Source organism: Macaca thibetana, chromosome 11, assembly GCF_024542745.1.
Source record: "Macaca thibetana thibetana isolate TM-01 chromosome 11, ASM2454274v1, whole genome shotgun sequence".
Taxonomy (NCBI): Eukaryota; Metazoa; Chordata; class Mammalia; order Primates; family Cercopithecidae; genus Macaca; species Macaca thibetana.
The window spans coordinates 27,602,978-27,621,182 of NC_065588.1; the positions used below are offsets into that span (position 1 = coordinate 27,602,978).

General features: G+C 38.6%; 1 protein-coding gene and 1 pseudogene across 1 annotated transcript in view; both read left to right on the top strand.

The window, feature by feature from the left end:
- SMCO2 (single-pass membrane protein with coiled-coil domains 2) overlaps positions 1 to 13,782 on the top strand; it is a 37,550-nt gene extending 23,768 nt beyond the window's left edge. Inside the window, 3 exon segments of the mRNA XM_050746796.1 lie at positions 5,950 to 6,006; positions 7,324 to 7,499; positions 13,522 to 13,782. Of these exon segments, the coding sequence (XP_050602753.1) occupies positions 5,950 to 6,006; positions 7,324 to 7,499; positions 13,522 to 13,720 (432 nt within the window). The 3' untranslated portion in view covers positions 13,721 to 13,782.
- Positions 8,549 to 10,222, top strand: LOC126930064 (arginine--tRNA ligase, cytoplasmic-like; annotated as a pseudogene).
- Positions 13,783 to 18,205: the final 4,423 nt, after the last annotated feature.

Genomic DNA, 18,205 nt, shown 5'->3' on the forward strand with positions numbered 1-18,205 from the left:
GCTGGTCACCTCTGAGCACCCTTTTCCTGAGTAACACCACTTTTCTCTGATGACACAAAAAGCCTAGACTTTTCTACTTTACCTAGAAACTCGGTTACCAAGAAACTCTATCTTGATGCCACCTTAAGATGAGTGCCTTAATGGAGAATTGATTCTCTTAGTCTTTGTATGTCAGCACCTAACAGCACAGAGAATACATCCAGGAAATAAAGATTTGTCAAGAACTGCATCCTTAGAGTGCAAGGAATCTACCTGTGTTTGTCTTGGATGCTCCATGAAGAATTCTTGTGTTGGTTTTCACAATCTCTGAAGTTTTCCTGATGTTGTGTCTCCTCACATTTCTTAAAGACTCTTCTCAAATAAAGGTTTAATTTTCCATTTTCTTTCTTTTTTTCTTGAGACAGAGTCTCACTCTATTGCCCAGGCTGGAGTGCCATGGCACTATCTCGGCTCATTGCAATCTCTGTCTCCCAGATTCAAGCAATTCTCATGCCTCAGCCTCCTGAGTAGCTGGGATTATGGGCATGTGTCACCATGTCCAGCTAATTTTTGTAATTTTAGTAGAGATGGGGTTTCATCATGTTGGCCAGGCTGATCTTGAACTCCTGGTCTCAAGGAATCTGCCTGCCTCAGCCTCCCAAAGTGCTGGGATTACAGGCGTGAGCCACCGCACCCAGCCTAATGTTCCATTTTCTTATTAGTAATGGAATATTAGAGCTGAGAGGTAGAGATCAACCTGTGACACAAGTTAGATTTCAGAGTCCTGTCTGATAGTTTTTCCGCTGTGAAGAAAGGCCCCTGAAAAAGAAAAAAGTCTGTGTCTAACGCCCTCTTTTAACTGAAATTGCCAGCTTCAATTTTAACTCAAGCCCAAGAGTTTAAATTCAATAGATTTTGGAAGCAGTAAAGGAGAAAAGTCTCTTTTATTAAAGGAAGGTATTATTTATTTGGACCTCTTACATATTAAAAGTCACTTACAGATCAGTGCAGATCTATTTCCTGGGAGAAAAATTACTTTTAACTGATAGAGTCCAACATTTTGAGTCACAATCTTATTTTGCTTGAGTTGAAAGAGGTTTCTTTTTACTATCTTTGGGCTTTGGAAATTGCAAACTATAAAAAAGGGAAGAGGACAAAGGCCAAGAAATATTCTGCTTTAGAGAATTTCCTCCAAAATCCAGCTGTATTACAAAAATGTAGATTTCAGTAGCAGGTGAGGGGAGGGAGGGAGGAGTATCAAAAGACTGAGGAGAAAGAGAAACACACACATAAATGAAAATGAGATTTTTTTTAAAGGGAGGAGCTTGGAATAATATGCAAGAGGAAAGCATCGCACACATGTGTGGAAATTCTCTGTGCTGGGGATACACCATTTTGTATACACATTAAAAACAACAAAAAAGCAAGCACAAGCTTTAAAACTAGAAACAATCCAAATATCCGCCAGTTGCCATATGGATAAGCTGCAATACGTGTACATGATGGATACTACTCAGCAATAAAAATGACCAAACTTCCGATTGACCCAACAACATGAATGAATCACATGCATTATGCTAAGTGAAAGAAGCCAGATTCAGAAGACTGCTTATGTACTTTGTGCTTCTGTTTATGTAACTCTGAAAAAGGCAAAATTGTAGGAACAGAAAATGGATTAGCAGTTAGTTACCCAGGTTTAGTGGAGGAAGGGGGACGGGGATTGACAGGGGTATAAGGAAATTTAGGGACTGATGGAAATAGTCTGTATCTTCTTATAGTGGTTATTACACAACAGAATGCATTTATCAAAATTCATAGAACTGTATACTTTAAAAAGTGAGTTTTACTGTATGTAAGTTATATCTCAATAAATATGTCTTTAAAAAAAATGGCACAAGTTCTGTCTCAAGAAGCCTACAGTCTGATGGAAAAGGCTACATAAAAACAAATGTGGTAATATATCTAAAGGTGCAGCTTTAAATATAATTGTTGGCTGAGTGTGGTGACTCACACCTGTAACCCCAGCACTTTGGGAGGCCAAGGGAGGAGGATCACTTGAGGCCTGGAGTTTGAGACCAACCACGGCAACATAGCGAGACCCCTATCTCTACAAAATATTTAAAAATTTAGCCAGTCATGGTGGTTCATGCCTGTAGTCCCAGCTACTCGGGAGGCTGAGGTGGGAGGATCACCTCCTGAACTCAGGAGGTCAAGACTGCAGTGAGCCGTGATCAGTGAGCCACTGCACTCCAGCCTGGGCAACAGAGTGAGACACTGCCTCAACAAACAAAGCAACCAACAAAAAACAAAAACAACAAAATAAATAAGTAAATTGTTACAGAAGCAAAGTTAGTAGCAATGGCTGTAGGCTTACTCTGGTGAAGGGAAAAGTGAAGATTGTTAGAAATAGGTACAGGAACAGCAGATAAAATGTGAGAAAATTAAAAGAGGAATAAGTTAATAAAATTAAAATCATATCACACATATTGGCTCACTTATTCTTCATAAAGAAATGGAATAACTAAGAAAGGCATGAAAAGGGAAGGAGGGAAAATTGGTAAACTTATTTTTTGAAAAAGCAAAACAGAAACAAAAGCATTTGAAAGAACTTCAAGCTACAGAAAGGGCTTTGAGGTGGCCTTTGGGTGTTATTTGGCCTAATACTGCCCAAGCCATGAAACTTTCTAAAATCTCCATGTGAATTTCTGGACTTTCGTTCAGAGACTGACCTTGTCCCAGTTATCTTTGATAAAAGCTGTATGAAGATGTTTACTCTGTAAATAAACTAGGATACCAAATAAAAGGTGATTGTCACAGCACAGCTCCTCTCTAAATAATTAAACCACCCAATTCAGGGATTGGTGATAATAAACGTGTTAAAAAAAATAGGTATACTGTACATTCTCTAATTCACCTCTAAGCTGCTTGAGGATAAATATTCTTGTTACTTGTATCTAACTAGCATGATGCCTAGCTCAATGGCCATTTACATAGGCTGTGGTTATTATACATATATATAATGTATCATATATATATATCTTTTTTTTTTGAGATAGTCTCATTCTGTTGCCCATGCTGGAAGACAGTGGTGCCATCTTGGCTCACTGCAACCTCTGCCTCCTGGGTTCAAGTGATTCTCATGCTTCAGTCTCCCCAGTAGCTGGGACTACAGGGACACACCACCACAGCTGGCTAATTTTTTGGTATTTTTTTGTAGAGTTGGGGTTTCACCATGTTGGCCAGGCTGGTCTCAAACTCCTGACCTGAAGCGATTCACCCACCTCGGCCTCCGAAGTGCTGGGATGACGGGCATGAGCCACTGTGACTGGTGGCATGCTTATTTTAACAATTAAAACATTATGAAATGATTTCATATAAAAATGAAAAATAACCCTCCTCCCTTAAAGGCAAACACAATGAACATTTTGGTATATTTATATTCTTCCAAATGTTTATACATATATTTACACATTGTTGTTTTGATGGGATCGTATTATATATATTGTTTTGCACCTGCTTTGGCACTTAGCATTTTTTCTTCAACAATTTTCTATACTAGTAGATGTCATTTTACTTTTTTTCACGCCTAATAATGCAGGGCTTGATGTTTGAATTTTTTTTCACTCCTAATAATGCAGGGCTTGATATTTGAATTTATTAATTTTATTTTGTTGGATATTTGGGACTTTATAATCAATGTTTGCCATTACAAACTATGCCTCAGAAATCCATGCCTTTGTTGCTCTTGCAAGTACTTCTTTAAGCATCTATTTCTGAGGCTGGGCACAGTGGCTCACACCTGTAATCCTAGCACTTTGGGAGGCCAAGACGCATTGATTGCTTGAGCCCAGGTGTTCAAGACCAGCCTGGGCAACATGGTGAAACCCTGTCTTTACTTTTCAAAAGAAGACATACATGCGGCCAAGAAACATATGAAAAAAAGGCTCAATATCACTGATTATTAGAGAAACGCAAATCAAAACCACAATGAGATATCATCTCCCACGCTGGTCAGAATGACTATTATTAAAAAGTCAAAAGAAAAATAGATGTTGGCTGGGTTGTGGAGAGAAGGGAACACTTATACACTGTTGGTGGGAGTGTATTTAGTTCAACCATTGTAGAAAGCAGTATGGCGATTCCTCAAAGAGCTCAAAGCAGAACTACCAGTTGACCCAGCAATCCCATTATTGTGTATATATCCAGAGGAATAAAAATCATTCTACCATAAAGACACATGAATGTGAATGTTCATTGAAGCACTATTCACAATAGCAAAGACAGAATCAACCTAAATGCCCATTAATGACAGATTGGATAAAGAAAATGTGATACATATATACCATGGAATACTGTGCATCCATAAAAAAGAATGAGATCATGTCTTTTGTGGGAACATGGACGGAGCTGGAGGCTGTCATCCTCAGCAAACTAACTCAGGAACAGAATATCAAATACCACATTTTCTCACTTATAAGTGGGAGCCAAATGATGAGAACTTATGAACACAAAGAAGGAAACAGACACTGGGGTCTACTTGAGGGTGGAGGGTAGGAGGAAAGAGAAGAGCAGAAAGGGTAACTATTGGTTACTGGGCTTAATTCCTGGGTGATGAAATAATCTGTACAGCAAACCCCCATGACATAAGTTTACCTATGTAACGAACCTTCACATGCACCCCTAAACCTAAAATAAAAGTTAGAAAAAGAGAGAAAGAGGCCGGGCGTGGTGGCTCACACCTGTAATCTCAGCACTTTGGGAGGCCGAGGCGGGTGGATCACGAAGTCAGGAGATTGAGACCATCCTGGCTAACGTGGTGAATCACCATCTCTACTAAAAAATACAAAAAAATAGCCGGGCTTGGTGACAGGCACCCGTAGTCCCAGCTACTCCGGAGCCTGAGGCAGGAGAATGGTGTGACCCCGGGAGGCAGAGCTCGCAGTGAGCCGAGATCGCACCACTGCACTCCAGCCTGGATGACAGAGCCAGACTCTGTCTCAAAAAAAAAAAAAAAAAAAAGAGAAAGAAACCTCATCTTACAAAAAATAAAAAACTAGCTGGGCATGGTGGCACATGCCTATAGTCTCAGCTACTCAGGAGACTGAAGTGGGAAGATCACCTGAGCCTGGGGAGGTGGAGGCTGCAGTGAGCCATGATCACACCACTGCACTCCAGCCTGGATGACAGAGCGAGACCTTGTCTCAAAAAAGAAAAAATTAATTTCTATTGAGTGTCATCTTTAGAACTCATTTTTCTTGAATCCTAGTATACTCTTTTTCCTGCTATACCTCTGCTTTTCAGGGTATCCTGAACATCTCTTAGTGGATGATTAATTTAAAACCTTTAAAAGCATTCTTTACTTGTGACATGTGCAATTGGCATTCATGTCTTAGAAGGTGATGGTTTGCTTTGAGTTCGTGTCTTGTGCTTACTGACAGAAACCAGCCAAAACCATCTGTTATCTCTACCTGGCAACCTACAGGAGACATGGAAAGAGAAGAAGAACCAGATCTTTTTGTGGACAGCTCTTTTGCAAAGCCATCGGGCCTGAATATTCAATCTGTCATGATGAGGACCTAGATTCACAAATTCTAAAGTTTTAAATATTTAAAAGAAATATTTTCTCAGAAACATAACTATGTTTCTTCAACTTGTGTCCTGGTGGAAGTTTTTTAAGGAGCAAGGAAAGAGTAATGAAGAGAGAGAAGCATGATTTATTATTAAGTGCTGTTGTGTAAATGCATACTTCTAAAATATTGAAAATAATCTTGTTAATCTTATGGTTATACCACTTGCAGTCTGCAATTTATGATTACACCATGAATTTGCTCTAAGAGGAAGAAGTTTACAGAGTAAAAGTAAACTTCAATGAACCACTTTATAAGGTTTGTCAAAATAAGTGAGATTTTGTTTTACAAATCAGAAAAATACAAGTTTCACTTTACCCAGAATTGTGGATTGTCTTTTTAGGTGAATGCTTGTAATGAAGTTTATGAATTAAAGAAGAAAGTCATGGAAAGTCTGGAGGTAAGATTTCAGTTGCACAATTCAAACAATGATAAAATCAGATAATTTATATCTAAATACAGGGGTCATTATTTGCCTAGAATGTGATAGTGCACCACATACTAGTCTCTTTCTTTTTAAATTTATTTTATTTTATTTATTATTATTATTATTATTATTTTACTTTAAGTTCTGGGATACATATGCAGAACATGCAGATTTGTTACACAGGTATACATGTGCCATGGTGGTTTGCTGCATCATCAACCCGTCATCTACATTAGGTATTTCTCCTAATGCTATCCCTCCCCTTGCCCTGCACCCCTCGACAGGCCCCGGTGTATGGTATTCCCCTCCCTGTGCCCATGTATTCTCATTGTTCAACTCCCACTTATGAGTGAGAGCATGTGGTGTTTGGTTTTCTGTTCCTGTGTTAGTTTGCTGAGAATGATGGTTTCCAGTCTCAAGGCCTTCTTCCTCCCCTTTGGCCTTCTGTTTGAGCCAACAGAACATTCACAATTCCAGTGTACTCCCAAGCTTTCACACCCCTGTGCTACTCCTACTTCTCATCCTGCCGTCTGGTGCTTGCCCTTTGTGTCTACATATTACCCGTTCTTCAAGGCTCAACTCACAGGTCATCTGTTCATCAAGACCTCTACTAATTTCCATTACCTCAAAAAATAACTCCATCTTTGAACTCCTCCCACAAGATCTTACACATTGAGGTAAATGTGATTGGGCAAATGAGATAATGCAAGAATGAATGTATCAACCTGTCAGCTGCTCTGAGACCGACTCATCCCACCTACCTCGAGTAGATGTCCCCATCACCAAACCTCAGACACTCTCTGTTCCCACACCCTATTTGTTTTCTCTTTAGCATGTATCCTAACATGTAATATAGAATGTATGTATGTGTTTAGCTGTTTATCACTTGCCCCCAGCCCCGGTCATAGATTGCATTCTTTGTCTATTTTGTTAACACTGTATCCGAGAACCTGTTAGCAGTAGTCACCCAATAAATATGCTTTGCATAGATGAATGAATTGAGTAGAGGAATTCAGTACAAGGACGTCTTCCTACATTGATAATCTAGTGGTTAAAGATTAGCAGGTGGGTTTCATTTAGTTTTCTACCATGGTGCTACTTTACACTGTGAATGTGTAAGTCTCCTTCTATTCAAGATGCACCTGCCAATGATCTGTTCATGGGACCTACGTGTGATTTCTAATGTGGGCCCCCAAGGTGATCCAGAGGAAAGCACTCTGCATTATCTATAGTAAGACTTGGAGACATTTAGAATTTTCTTTAAGGTACTTGATTGGTCTTTTTTTTCAGGACCTTTGCAAGAACGTGGAACTGCTGAGTGCAAAGCTGAGGATGTATCAAATGGAGGGAGAGAACACCGACTCTCACAGTTCTGAAGAAACAGATATGGAAGAGATGGAGACCCTGCTTCCTCAGGCCCCAGCATCCTTTTTAGTGCAGAACTCTCCTCCTCCCAATACAGTGTGGTAAGTCAGAGCAAGGGGCCATTCAGGGCTGGATGATGGCCTCAAAATGTATGGATTATGCTAGGATTGATTTTGTTCAAGTGTTGACAAAATGTTTTGTTTTATTTTCTTTTTGTAAATTATCTATGTTATTTAAAAGTCATAGGATTTTTCTTATTTAGATAAAGATCTATTGGATTTGATATATAGATTGCTTTCTTATTGCTTTAGATAAATCTAAAGATTTAGTTTTAGATAAATATATCTAAATATAGATAGATAGATCTTCATAATCAAAGCTATATGACCAAAGACCTCTTGTGGGTGGCTATTAATGTTAATTACGTTTTTAGTTAGTCTTGTTCGTTTTTGCCTGAAAACTCTTTCAAACAACATTAAGTCAATACTTTAATTATAAATTTTCTTCCATGATGGCTGCAAATACAGAGAAGCTTCTCTATATATCTCTATAGAGATATAGAGACTTATCTATGTATAGAGATATATAGATTTATTTCTATCTACATATCTATAGATAGATCTATAAAATCTATCTATATCTATCTAAAATCTTAAAAGATGGTATCTATACCCGATGAGGCAACCGCCTCCACCAAAAGAACATAACTGATAAGAAATTTGAAAAGTTTTGTTTGCTGGGCAGGATGTCTTACCCTTGGACAGTATTGGAAACACACTACCAGCAAATTCTGGCTCTTTGGATCCTGTTCAGGAGATGCCACACCATCATTTATACCCTGAGAAGTAATTTCCTCTAAGGAAACATTTTTGATTCTTTATCTTCAACCACCAACCCAGGTAGAATCTCAGCTCTGTCTTAGAATCTCAGCTCTGTCTTCTATCAAGTCCTTTGCCCATTTTAAAGAATTGGGTTATTCTTTTTTTTGCTGTTGAGTTGTAAAAGTTTATGTGCACACCTTGCACATAATCCTGTCAGAGAGCCCATGGCACGTTATTGAAATTAAATTGTTTCACATCTGTCTTCTCCTAATACTCCAAGGGATACACAAAAGCACGAATCTTGTCTTCATAGTTTGGGGACTTGATGTATACAAGATGCTCATAATGCTCAAAGAGATGCATGCAGGCCACCTCATGTTGACCATCATAGGAGAGAGCCTGTGCTGCCTCTTTGAATTTGCAGGATATGCTGTGCTCAGGTTAAACCATGTAGGACATTGAGGGACCCAGTTTGACATGCATATTGCTCACCTGCAAGATAAATTTCCAGCTTATCTAACAGTTTCACCTCCTGTTGGAAATCTTCAGGCCTTTTATAAGGAATCTAAGAGGTTTGCTACTGAGGAGGAATTTAAGAAATGAGCATATCAGTGTGACATTCTGTTCCAGAGTAAAAACCCAGATATTATAAAAACTTGAAAGTTTATCTGTGATATCTCCTGCCAATAGTTTAGTAAAATCTATGATGCTCTGGACATCTCTTTAATAGATAAAGAGTAATCCTTCTATCAAGATAGGATGAATGATGTAAAGGAATTTGATGATAGATGATTTGTCCAAGTGGATGATGGCAGAAAGTTTGTGTTGGTCCCAGGATGTACCATTAACCATGGTAAAATCAGATGGAGGCTGGGTGTGGTGGCTCATGCCTATAATCCAAGCACTTTGGCAGACTGAGGCAGGTGGATCACTTGAGCCCCAGGAGTTTGAGACCAGCCTGGGCAGCATGGTGAAAACTTGTATCTACAAAAAAAAAAAAAAAATCAGTGACGTGTGCCTGTACTTTTACCTACTGGGGCAGCTGAGGTGGGACTATCACCTGAGCCCAGGGAAGTCGAGGCTGTGGTGAGCCTCGAGATCGTGCCACTGCACTCCAGCTTGGGCAACAGAGTGAGACCTGGTCTCAAAAAAAAAAAAAAAAAACAAATTCAGATGGCGGTTATAACTATGATGCATCTGATCTGGCTGCTCTTAAGAAAAACTGTTTGAGGAAAAAGCAGATATGGCAGATATGGTTATCTCTGGGTGAACAGTGGACAATCTCTGCACTTCCAAAAAATATTTGCTGCTGCTCAAAAGATTGGTTGGTATGACCCTAAAGTAACTCAAGTCTCCTATGCTGGATCTGATGTGTTGCTAGGGGAAGACTAGAAGTTTGATATAGTTCAGATGAAAGAGTTCATCTCATAGACCTGGAATAAGAACTAAAGTGATCCATGAACAAATTGAAAGAAAAAGTAAGAGACAAGGTCTTAACTGCAGAGGAATTGAAGGCTGCTTAGACATCTGTTGCTTATGGCTATATCAAGTAAACTGAACTTTCCCATAACCAGTTGAGTGACAATATCTTCTCATTTGACAAAATGCTAGATGATAGAGGAAATACAGCTGCTTACTTTTTGCATGTTCACTAGAATCTGGCCACTATCGATGAACAGATGCTCTAAAAAGCTGCTTGACAGACCAAGATTATTTTGCACCATGAGAAGGAATGGAAACTAGGCCGGTGCATTTTATGGCTCCCTGAGATACTACAAAAAATTTTAGATGACTTACTTCTGCACACTCTTGTGGTTCTATATATGAGCAGTCAACTACTTTCACAGAGTTCTATGATAGCTGTTATTGTGTGGAGAAAGATTGACAAGACTGGAGAGGTATTTAAGGTGAACATGTGGTGTATGCTGCTGTGTGAAGCAGTAGATGCTGTCATGGCCAAGGGGTTCAATATCCCAGGACTAAAACCTGTCCAAAGGCTATAATCCTGCTTAGGTTGGAACAGTGTATGTTTTTACCACAGTGGTCACTAGCATCGTTTGCTTTTTTTTTATATAACCATGATATGAACACAAGAACGTTTGCCAACTGTGAAAAAAAAAAATAACTCTTACAACTCAACAACAAAAAGATAAACAACCCAGTTTGAAAAACAGGCAAATGACTTGGATACACATTTCTTCAAAGAAGACACACAAATGGTCAACAAGCACATGAAAAGATGTTCAGCATCATTGGTCATTAAAAAAACGTAAATCAAAACCACAATGAACCACAGTGGGATACCACTTAACATCCAGTAAGATGACTACAGTAAAAAAGACAGACAATAACTAGCATTGGAGAAGATGTGGAGAAATTGGAACCCTCGTATATCACTGGTGTGATTGTGAAATGGTGCAACCACTTTTGAAAACAATTTGGCAGTTTCTAAAACAGTTAAATACAGAATTACCATATGATTCCACAATTCTACTCTTGGGTGTATACTCAAAAGAATTGAAGATGTATGTCCACACAAAAACCCGTACACAAATGTTCATGGCAGCATTATTCATAATAGCCAAAAAGTAGAAACAATCCAAATGTCCGTTAATTGATGAATGGAAAAACAAAATATGGTGTAGCCACACAACGAAGTATTATTCAGCTGCAAAAAAGAATGATGTACTGATACATACCACAACATGATCTTAGAAAACATTATGCTCAGTGAAAGACAGCCAGACACAGAGGGATATCCAAATGATTCCATTTATATGCATGTTCAAAGTAGGAAAATCCATATAGATTCAAAGTAGATTCATGGTTGCCAGGCACAGAGTGTTGGGGAATAGGGAGGTGGTGACTGCTCCAGGGAATGGGGTTTCTTTTTGAGGTGACAAAAATTTCCTGGCATTAGATAGTGGTGATGGCTACACAGCCTTGTGAATAAACCAAAAGCCTCTGGATTGTACAATGTATAGGGTGAATTTTATAGTATGTGACTAATAACTCAAAACCAACCAACCAGACAAATAAGTAAATAGGTGAATGCCTTTCACTTACTGCTTTATTGTGTTATATGGGAGGATTATAATCAGGTTGAATTGCTCATCTTTTTCTCACATGATTACATTCTAGTTAAGATTGCCCGAAATTTTGCCCAATCTCTTGTTAGAGAACTGGAAACATGTTGGTTTAACTACAGCATATTTCTACACTAACATTTTGAGGAATTTTGCCTTATGGATTAATTCAATCATTATGAATCGATTTTTGCTGGTTTTAGCTTCACAAGGCGGCCTTATATTGATAATGTCCCCAGTCCTTCAGTTTCCTTTATGGTCATCCCCTATGTACTGACCATAAATAATGTGGAAATATTGGAAAAGATCAAAGGTTTTACACATAGCAAGGTTTGAAAATTAAATAAATAGTATTCAAAAGTTAAAGGAATATTTTTTTCTTTACCAAAGATGTCTAAAATAAATAAAATTATTAGTGACACATTTTTTTGGTTCTGTACAGGTGATATGAAAAACCTTATTTTAATTTATTTACCTATGATTTTTTTTCCAAAGAAAAATGTCTGGACCTTTTAAAATGAATATCATGCTTAGTAATACAAAATTTAAATTTTTAAAAATTATATTGATTTGTAAATAAAAATCAAATGATTCATTACTGCCCAGAAATAAATACAAATTTAACTATACCAAGAGTATTTACTGTAGGACAGAAAAAACTAGATGAGTAGACTCTAAACATAAGGAAAAAATTAAACTAAAAACTAAGACAAAATAAAAAGAATGAAAGAATAAATGGAAGAAAGGAAAAAAAATTTAAAAATGTATCTGGGTATATCTGGGTGATGAGATTATAGTTTCTTCATTTCTCTGTTTTCCAAATTATGTTTGCTTTAGAAAATTTGTTTTACTTTCCAAAAACTTAATGTCAAAATGTATTTCTTTGAAAATGCCATAGTTTAGTATTTCCAAAGATGACTGGCTTTTTAATTTAGGAAGAACAGTGTTTATTTACTAGGTATGTCTTTGTAGTGAGTTGTTTTTCTTTTCATAAGAAAGAACAAATTGCCTTTGGTGCTCCTTGAAGGCAGGACACATCTGCTTCCTGTTACCAGCTCTCTAAGCCCTTCCTAACAGAGTATCTTAAGAATATTGGCTCGGCCGGGCGCGGTGGCTCAAGCCTGTAATCCCAGCACTTTGGGAGGCCGAGACGGGTGGATCACGAGGTCAGGAGATCGAGACCATCCTGGATAACACGGTGAAACCCCGTCTCTACTAAGAAATACAAAAAACTAGCCGGGCGAGGTGGCGGGCGCCTTGTAGTCCCAGCTACTCGGGAGGCTGAGGCCGGAGAATGGCGTGAACCCGGGAGGCGGAGTTTGCAGTGAGCTGAGATCCGGCCACTGCACTCCAGCCGGGGCTACAGAGCGAGACTCCGTCTCAAAAAAAAAAAAAAAAAAAAAAAAAAATATTGGCTCTTTAATAAATGTGTGAAGCGAAAGCAATTATGTGTGTAACTGCCAAGTGATAGCCAGTGGGTATCATAGCAAGAAACTTGGCTCTGGTTTATAAAACCACTGAGTTAGGTCACAAAATCGATCCATAGCTAGCTTTATGCTGTAGATTTTCTCTTCTGATGTATTATAGATGGTAATTATCTCAGGTCATTGAATTATCTATGCCATTTCTTCTTTGTGTTCTTCTAGATTTTCTACCCTAATATATTACATTTATAACTACAAAATAATAATGGAAGGACTTAGAATCATATAAATAAAATATGTCGTAGGTGTAACCCAGAAGGAGGGGTCCTCAAAGATTTTAAAAAGCTTCTATTACTTTACAAATAAAAGTCTGGTGCCAGGACAAAAAGAGCTCTGAATTCCCTTTATCACATTATACTTTGTGTCCTGTGGGTAATCTAACTGCTTGTGCCTTTATCTGCTCAAAAAGAGACATCAGATACCTCATGAGCGAGGTAAAGATTGCAATAACCTGCTAGGATGTGAGAAGGACATTTCAAATGAAAGAACCCCACGATATCCAGGGGTTTTATTGTTTCATGGCTATAGGATCTTGAAATTCCAATGCCAGACCTAGCATGGACATAAATAAGTGCTCCTCCATTCCAAGTTGCTGCTTTTACAAATGTAAACCGAAGTCATGGGAAAATTACTTAGTTGAAGTTTTAGAGCTACCTGGGTGGAGATGCCAGGAGCCTATCAATGTGATTATTTTCAGAATTTGGTTAACACAGATGTTTTCTCTCTTTGTAGGAAATGTGCACTGAGGATTTTCATCATGTTTTATGTCCTCACCGTCACTGGACTTTTATGTTACATACTATTTTTTGGTGCTACATTTCTCTTTGAAAGGGTGCTTCTGAGAATGCTTGGGTGCCGCACCACATGGGACCTACGGGAGATGATAGAGCCTTTCTTGAATTCGGAAGTGGAAGCCTTGCTACCCTCCTAAAGATACAGAAGATACTGTCACCCTACTGGCTTTCTCCCCAGTAAAGATTGTGGCTGTTCCTGTATTGTGGTGGCTAACTTATTTTTCAGAAAATACTGTACAAGGTTTTTGTAAAGAACATTGTAATTACACAGAAGTTGATTGATCCTGGAAAAAAAATGAAAACAGCTTATCTTTACTCTTATGAGTCACAATGCCTTCTTGAATCATTCCACAGTTTGTTGAAAACATTTTCTTCAAACTACTAGCCTTCCTTCTCCCCCAACATGGGGTACATTGAGATGCCAAAGTATCTCCCGTGGTTATCTTCTCCATTTTGACCTCTGATGTCTCAAAAAAGAAAGCATAAAATTCTTTCCCCTCCACTGTAGCCGATTTTACTTCAATTGATTTGGAGCCCTATTTTGGAGATAGTTGGCATTTCTTGGATTTTCTCCTTAACATTTATTTCTACTTTTGATAATAGCACCCGAAGTTTGCTTTGAAAGAACTATCCCCAGTGGGCCTAATTATAGGTGGTCTTTCAGTCAGTGTCCCCTATCTTCTTATTAATAAGAACTGGAAATATGTTGCATCAGACACTCTCTATAAGTGAGAATTTTAAGAAGAATCACACAAAAGAAGGAAATGATTGGAACTTCGATTTTGTAAACCACTCCATATCTTTTTCTACTTAAATTAGCCAGACTGGTTCTGCTGCTTACAATCAAAGAAAGTCTAACTGATACAGTAGAGAATTTTGAATGTCAGACTAGAGTGTTTTATCCCTAACTTTGTAGGTAATGGGAAAATGCTTATTTTTACTATAAAAAATAGTTATAATTAAAATGTGCAAAAGTAATATTAAATAGAACCATAAAGAATAAATTAGAGTAGGAGGGCAGATGGAGTGCAAGAGTGGTTAAAAAGCCATTCAGTGGTACAGGTGGGCCAAAGAGGTGGAGATGGAAATGCAAAGACCGTGAATGAAGCAGACATTATGAGGTTGAATTTTATGGTATTTGGTTGTGTAATGGATGAGAAGAGGAGTTGGAAGGCTGGTGGCCAAGAGATATGGAATACGGTCCCAGTTCTCCTCATATTTGACTGGATCTTGAGGATGAATAATATTTTCATGGCAGAGATGACAAAAAGGCATTTCAGAGAAAAGAAAAACCATGAGTAAAATTTAGAAGCTGGGAATATAAGACAGAGTTAGGAAAGCTGGTACAGCATAGAGCTCACCATACCAGTTTGTACAGTCTTTAGAAACAAACACTATGCCTCATTCATGTTTCTGGTCTCTGGAATAGTGATTCACAAATGCTGGCCCATTGATTGGATGCACCAGAATCTCTTGGGGAGCTTTCTACATTAGAGACTTCCCCCATTCCCAGATATTTGGATTCAGTAGAGCTAACGCAGGATCCAGGAACTTTATTTATTTATTTGAGACAGAGTTTCACTCTTGTCACCCAGGCTGGAGTGCAGTGGCGTGATCTCAGCTCATTGCAACCTCCGCCTCCCAGGTTCAAGTGATTTTCCTGTCTCAGCCTCCAGAGTAGCTGGGATTACAGGCGCACACCACCATGCCCAGCTAATTTTGTATTTTTAGGAGAAACAGGGTTTCACCATGTTGGCCAGACTGGTCTCGAACTCCTGACCTCAGGTGATCTGCCCTCCTCGGCCTCCCAAAGTGCTGGGATTACAGGCGTGAGCCACCATGCCCAGCCCAGGAACTTTATTTTTAAAAATAAAAATTCAAATTGGGTAACCAATGCCTTGATATACTGTAGGAAAATGCAGGGCACATAGTTTGTATGGACTTGATAAATACCCGTTGAAGTAAACTAAACTATGTGGTTCTTATCTTTGCAGCCTCCCTATCACCTCGCCTCAGTGCTATATTCAGTATTTATCTGTTCAATAATTTCAATCACAGCCAGTTTTCCAATGCCCCCATCTTCCCACACCCTTGAAATAATTTTCAACCCCTTTACTATCTTATTTTGATGTTCCAGCAATCACTGGGCCATGCCAATTTCTTCTACAGATATTTTTCTTAGATCAGCCCTGTTATTTGCATTTATATTGTTACCATTTTTAATAGGTCTTGCCATAGAGATGGATCACTGTTGGCTTAATCCAGCCTGTTGTTTCTACTTCCATGGATTGCCATTATGTACACAGCTGCTGAAAAGAATGGACTCCAATCCTCACTTTTATCTTGATACTCTGTAGCCAGAAAACTAGGCATATTGGTTGCCAGAAATATGCAATTTGTTTTCAAGTGGTTCTCAAACTGTGATATTTAACAGAATTCTAAAAAGAGGCATTTAATTATACATTTGTCTCAGCATCACCTCCAGAAGTTCTGATTCTTTAAATCTGGAATGAATCTCTGATATCCTGTATTTTAATAGATTCCCCTAACGATTCTTATGACTCAAAAGTTTAAGAACACCATGCTCTATGGGCAAAAGATACCTGGGATTACAGATTAGCTGAGATCCCATACAAGGTTAATCAAGGTTCTTTGGGAGCAGGGTAAAAGGGTGAGCATGAAAGAAGTTCCAGGACACACAGAAAGGCAAAAAGCCAAAAGCTCTGGGAGCAATGACTAATATATTCGAAAGGTCTCGTGATAGGGACTTTGCTGACAGATCTTAAAAAGTCACAGTTATCTTGTTTACAGTTACAAGGACTATTCAGACAAATTTATAAATAGAACTTGGTGTATGGTTTTTATAATCATCAGATAAGTTCCCATAACTAGAAACAGTACTGGCTGATTTACCTATAAATCCCAAAAAGAAGTAGTGAGTTTAATAAAGCTCAAAATCTTGTGATAGTCACATAACACTAATGACAAAGTAAGTTAGAGAACTAGATTGTTTTAAAGAATAAATTAATATTTTACTAACTTCCAAGACATATTCAATTAGGATTTTGACTAAGATGGAATACTTTTCCCTGGGGGATGAATATCTTTGAAGTGGGAATGGTAATGTTTTCACATCAATTTGTTTTCAATTCGTCAGCATCTCAAGCTGGAAAGCTGGAAGTCACAGTACTCTATTGAGAGAGAGAAACATTTAGTAAAGTACTGAAATATTAAGAGGGTATGAATGTCTATATGTGGTAATTCAGTTAACTGCTTTTGGTTGGTCAGGCCGGGTTTTATTTCAGATATTTTAATGCCATATTCAATTGAGCCAACTGCTGTACTCTAAACCATTTGCTAAAAATGTCTGAATCACTGCATAAATATGGTTTTGGTTTTGGACTAAGAGGAGAGAACACGAGTTTCACAAAATCTCCATTTTTCATGTTTTTAGGTGAAGACAGCTATGCTGTAGTGAAAGGAGCTTTTAACTTGGATTTAAAGTTGGGTTCAAGACATGATCCACTGTCAAATGTGTTTGGATGGGATCAGCTAATCTCTCTCCCTGGAAGGGGATCCAAGCAACCATTCCCCATCTGCTGAGAGTTCATAGCTAAGACCCTACCTTGGACTTGGCCTTAGTCAAAGACAGTTGTCTCACCTAAGGTTCCTCTCCTTCCCTAAGGGTAGTCTGCATCCAATGCCTAACCCAGGGTACCTTTTTAGAGGGCCATCCTAGCCACAGAGCTCCTGGTGGGGTCAGCTGAGGCCTCTAGTGCAATCGTATCACATTTCATCTCCATCTGCCCAATTGTGCTTCTACCGTCCCCTCCACAGGTGTCCACCCTGTGAGTGTCCCCCAGTAAACCTATATGCAAGTCTTTGTCTCAGAGTCCTTTTCCCAGGGAACATTACCTGAGACACTTGTGGAAATAAAGACCAGTCAAATAAGAAGAAGCAGAGGCTGTTTATTCAGAGCTTGCAATAGCAAAGGAGTCCATCAGTTGCATTTTGGCGGAGACTCAAAGGTAGGCAGAGGAGTGGTAAAGCTTTAGAGTGGAAAAAAGGGAAGGTTGGATACGCCCTGATTGGGACATCCCAGGTGATTGACTACAGGGTGCATATTTGACTTACTCTAGTTGATCCTATGTTGGAAGCAGGGACAAAAATTAGGGGAGCTGCCAGTTATTCCTCACGATTTTGTTTACACCTATGTAAATTGAGAAAAATAATACCTGCCTCATGAGATTGCTGGATTAAAGAACTTGATGTTTAATAGGTTTTGAGTATTATTATTATTACCATGAATAATATTTTTAAACATGTGACATTGCCTTAATTAAGAACTTTGAGTTTGACCTAATAGTGAAGAAATGAATTTGAATACACTTTCTGATATATCTCAAAGTAAAAATAAGTGAACCACAAACCATAAAGTCTTGCTTGACTCCTTCCTTTTTCATATTCCACTCTCAGTCTGTCAGGAAATCTTGTTACTTAAAACACATGCAGAATTCAACTGCTTCCCACCACCTCCCTGATACCAACCGCTTTTGCATGCCACCATTGTTGCAAAAACCAACCAACTTTCTCTTCGTTCTCCTGATTCCACCCTTGCCCAC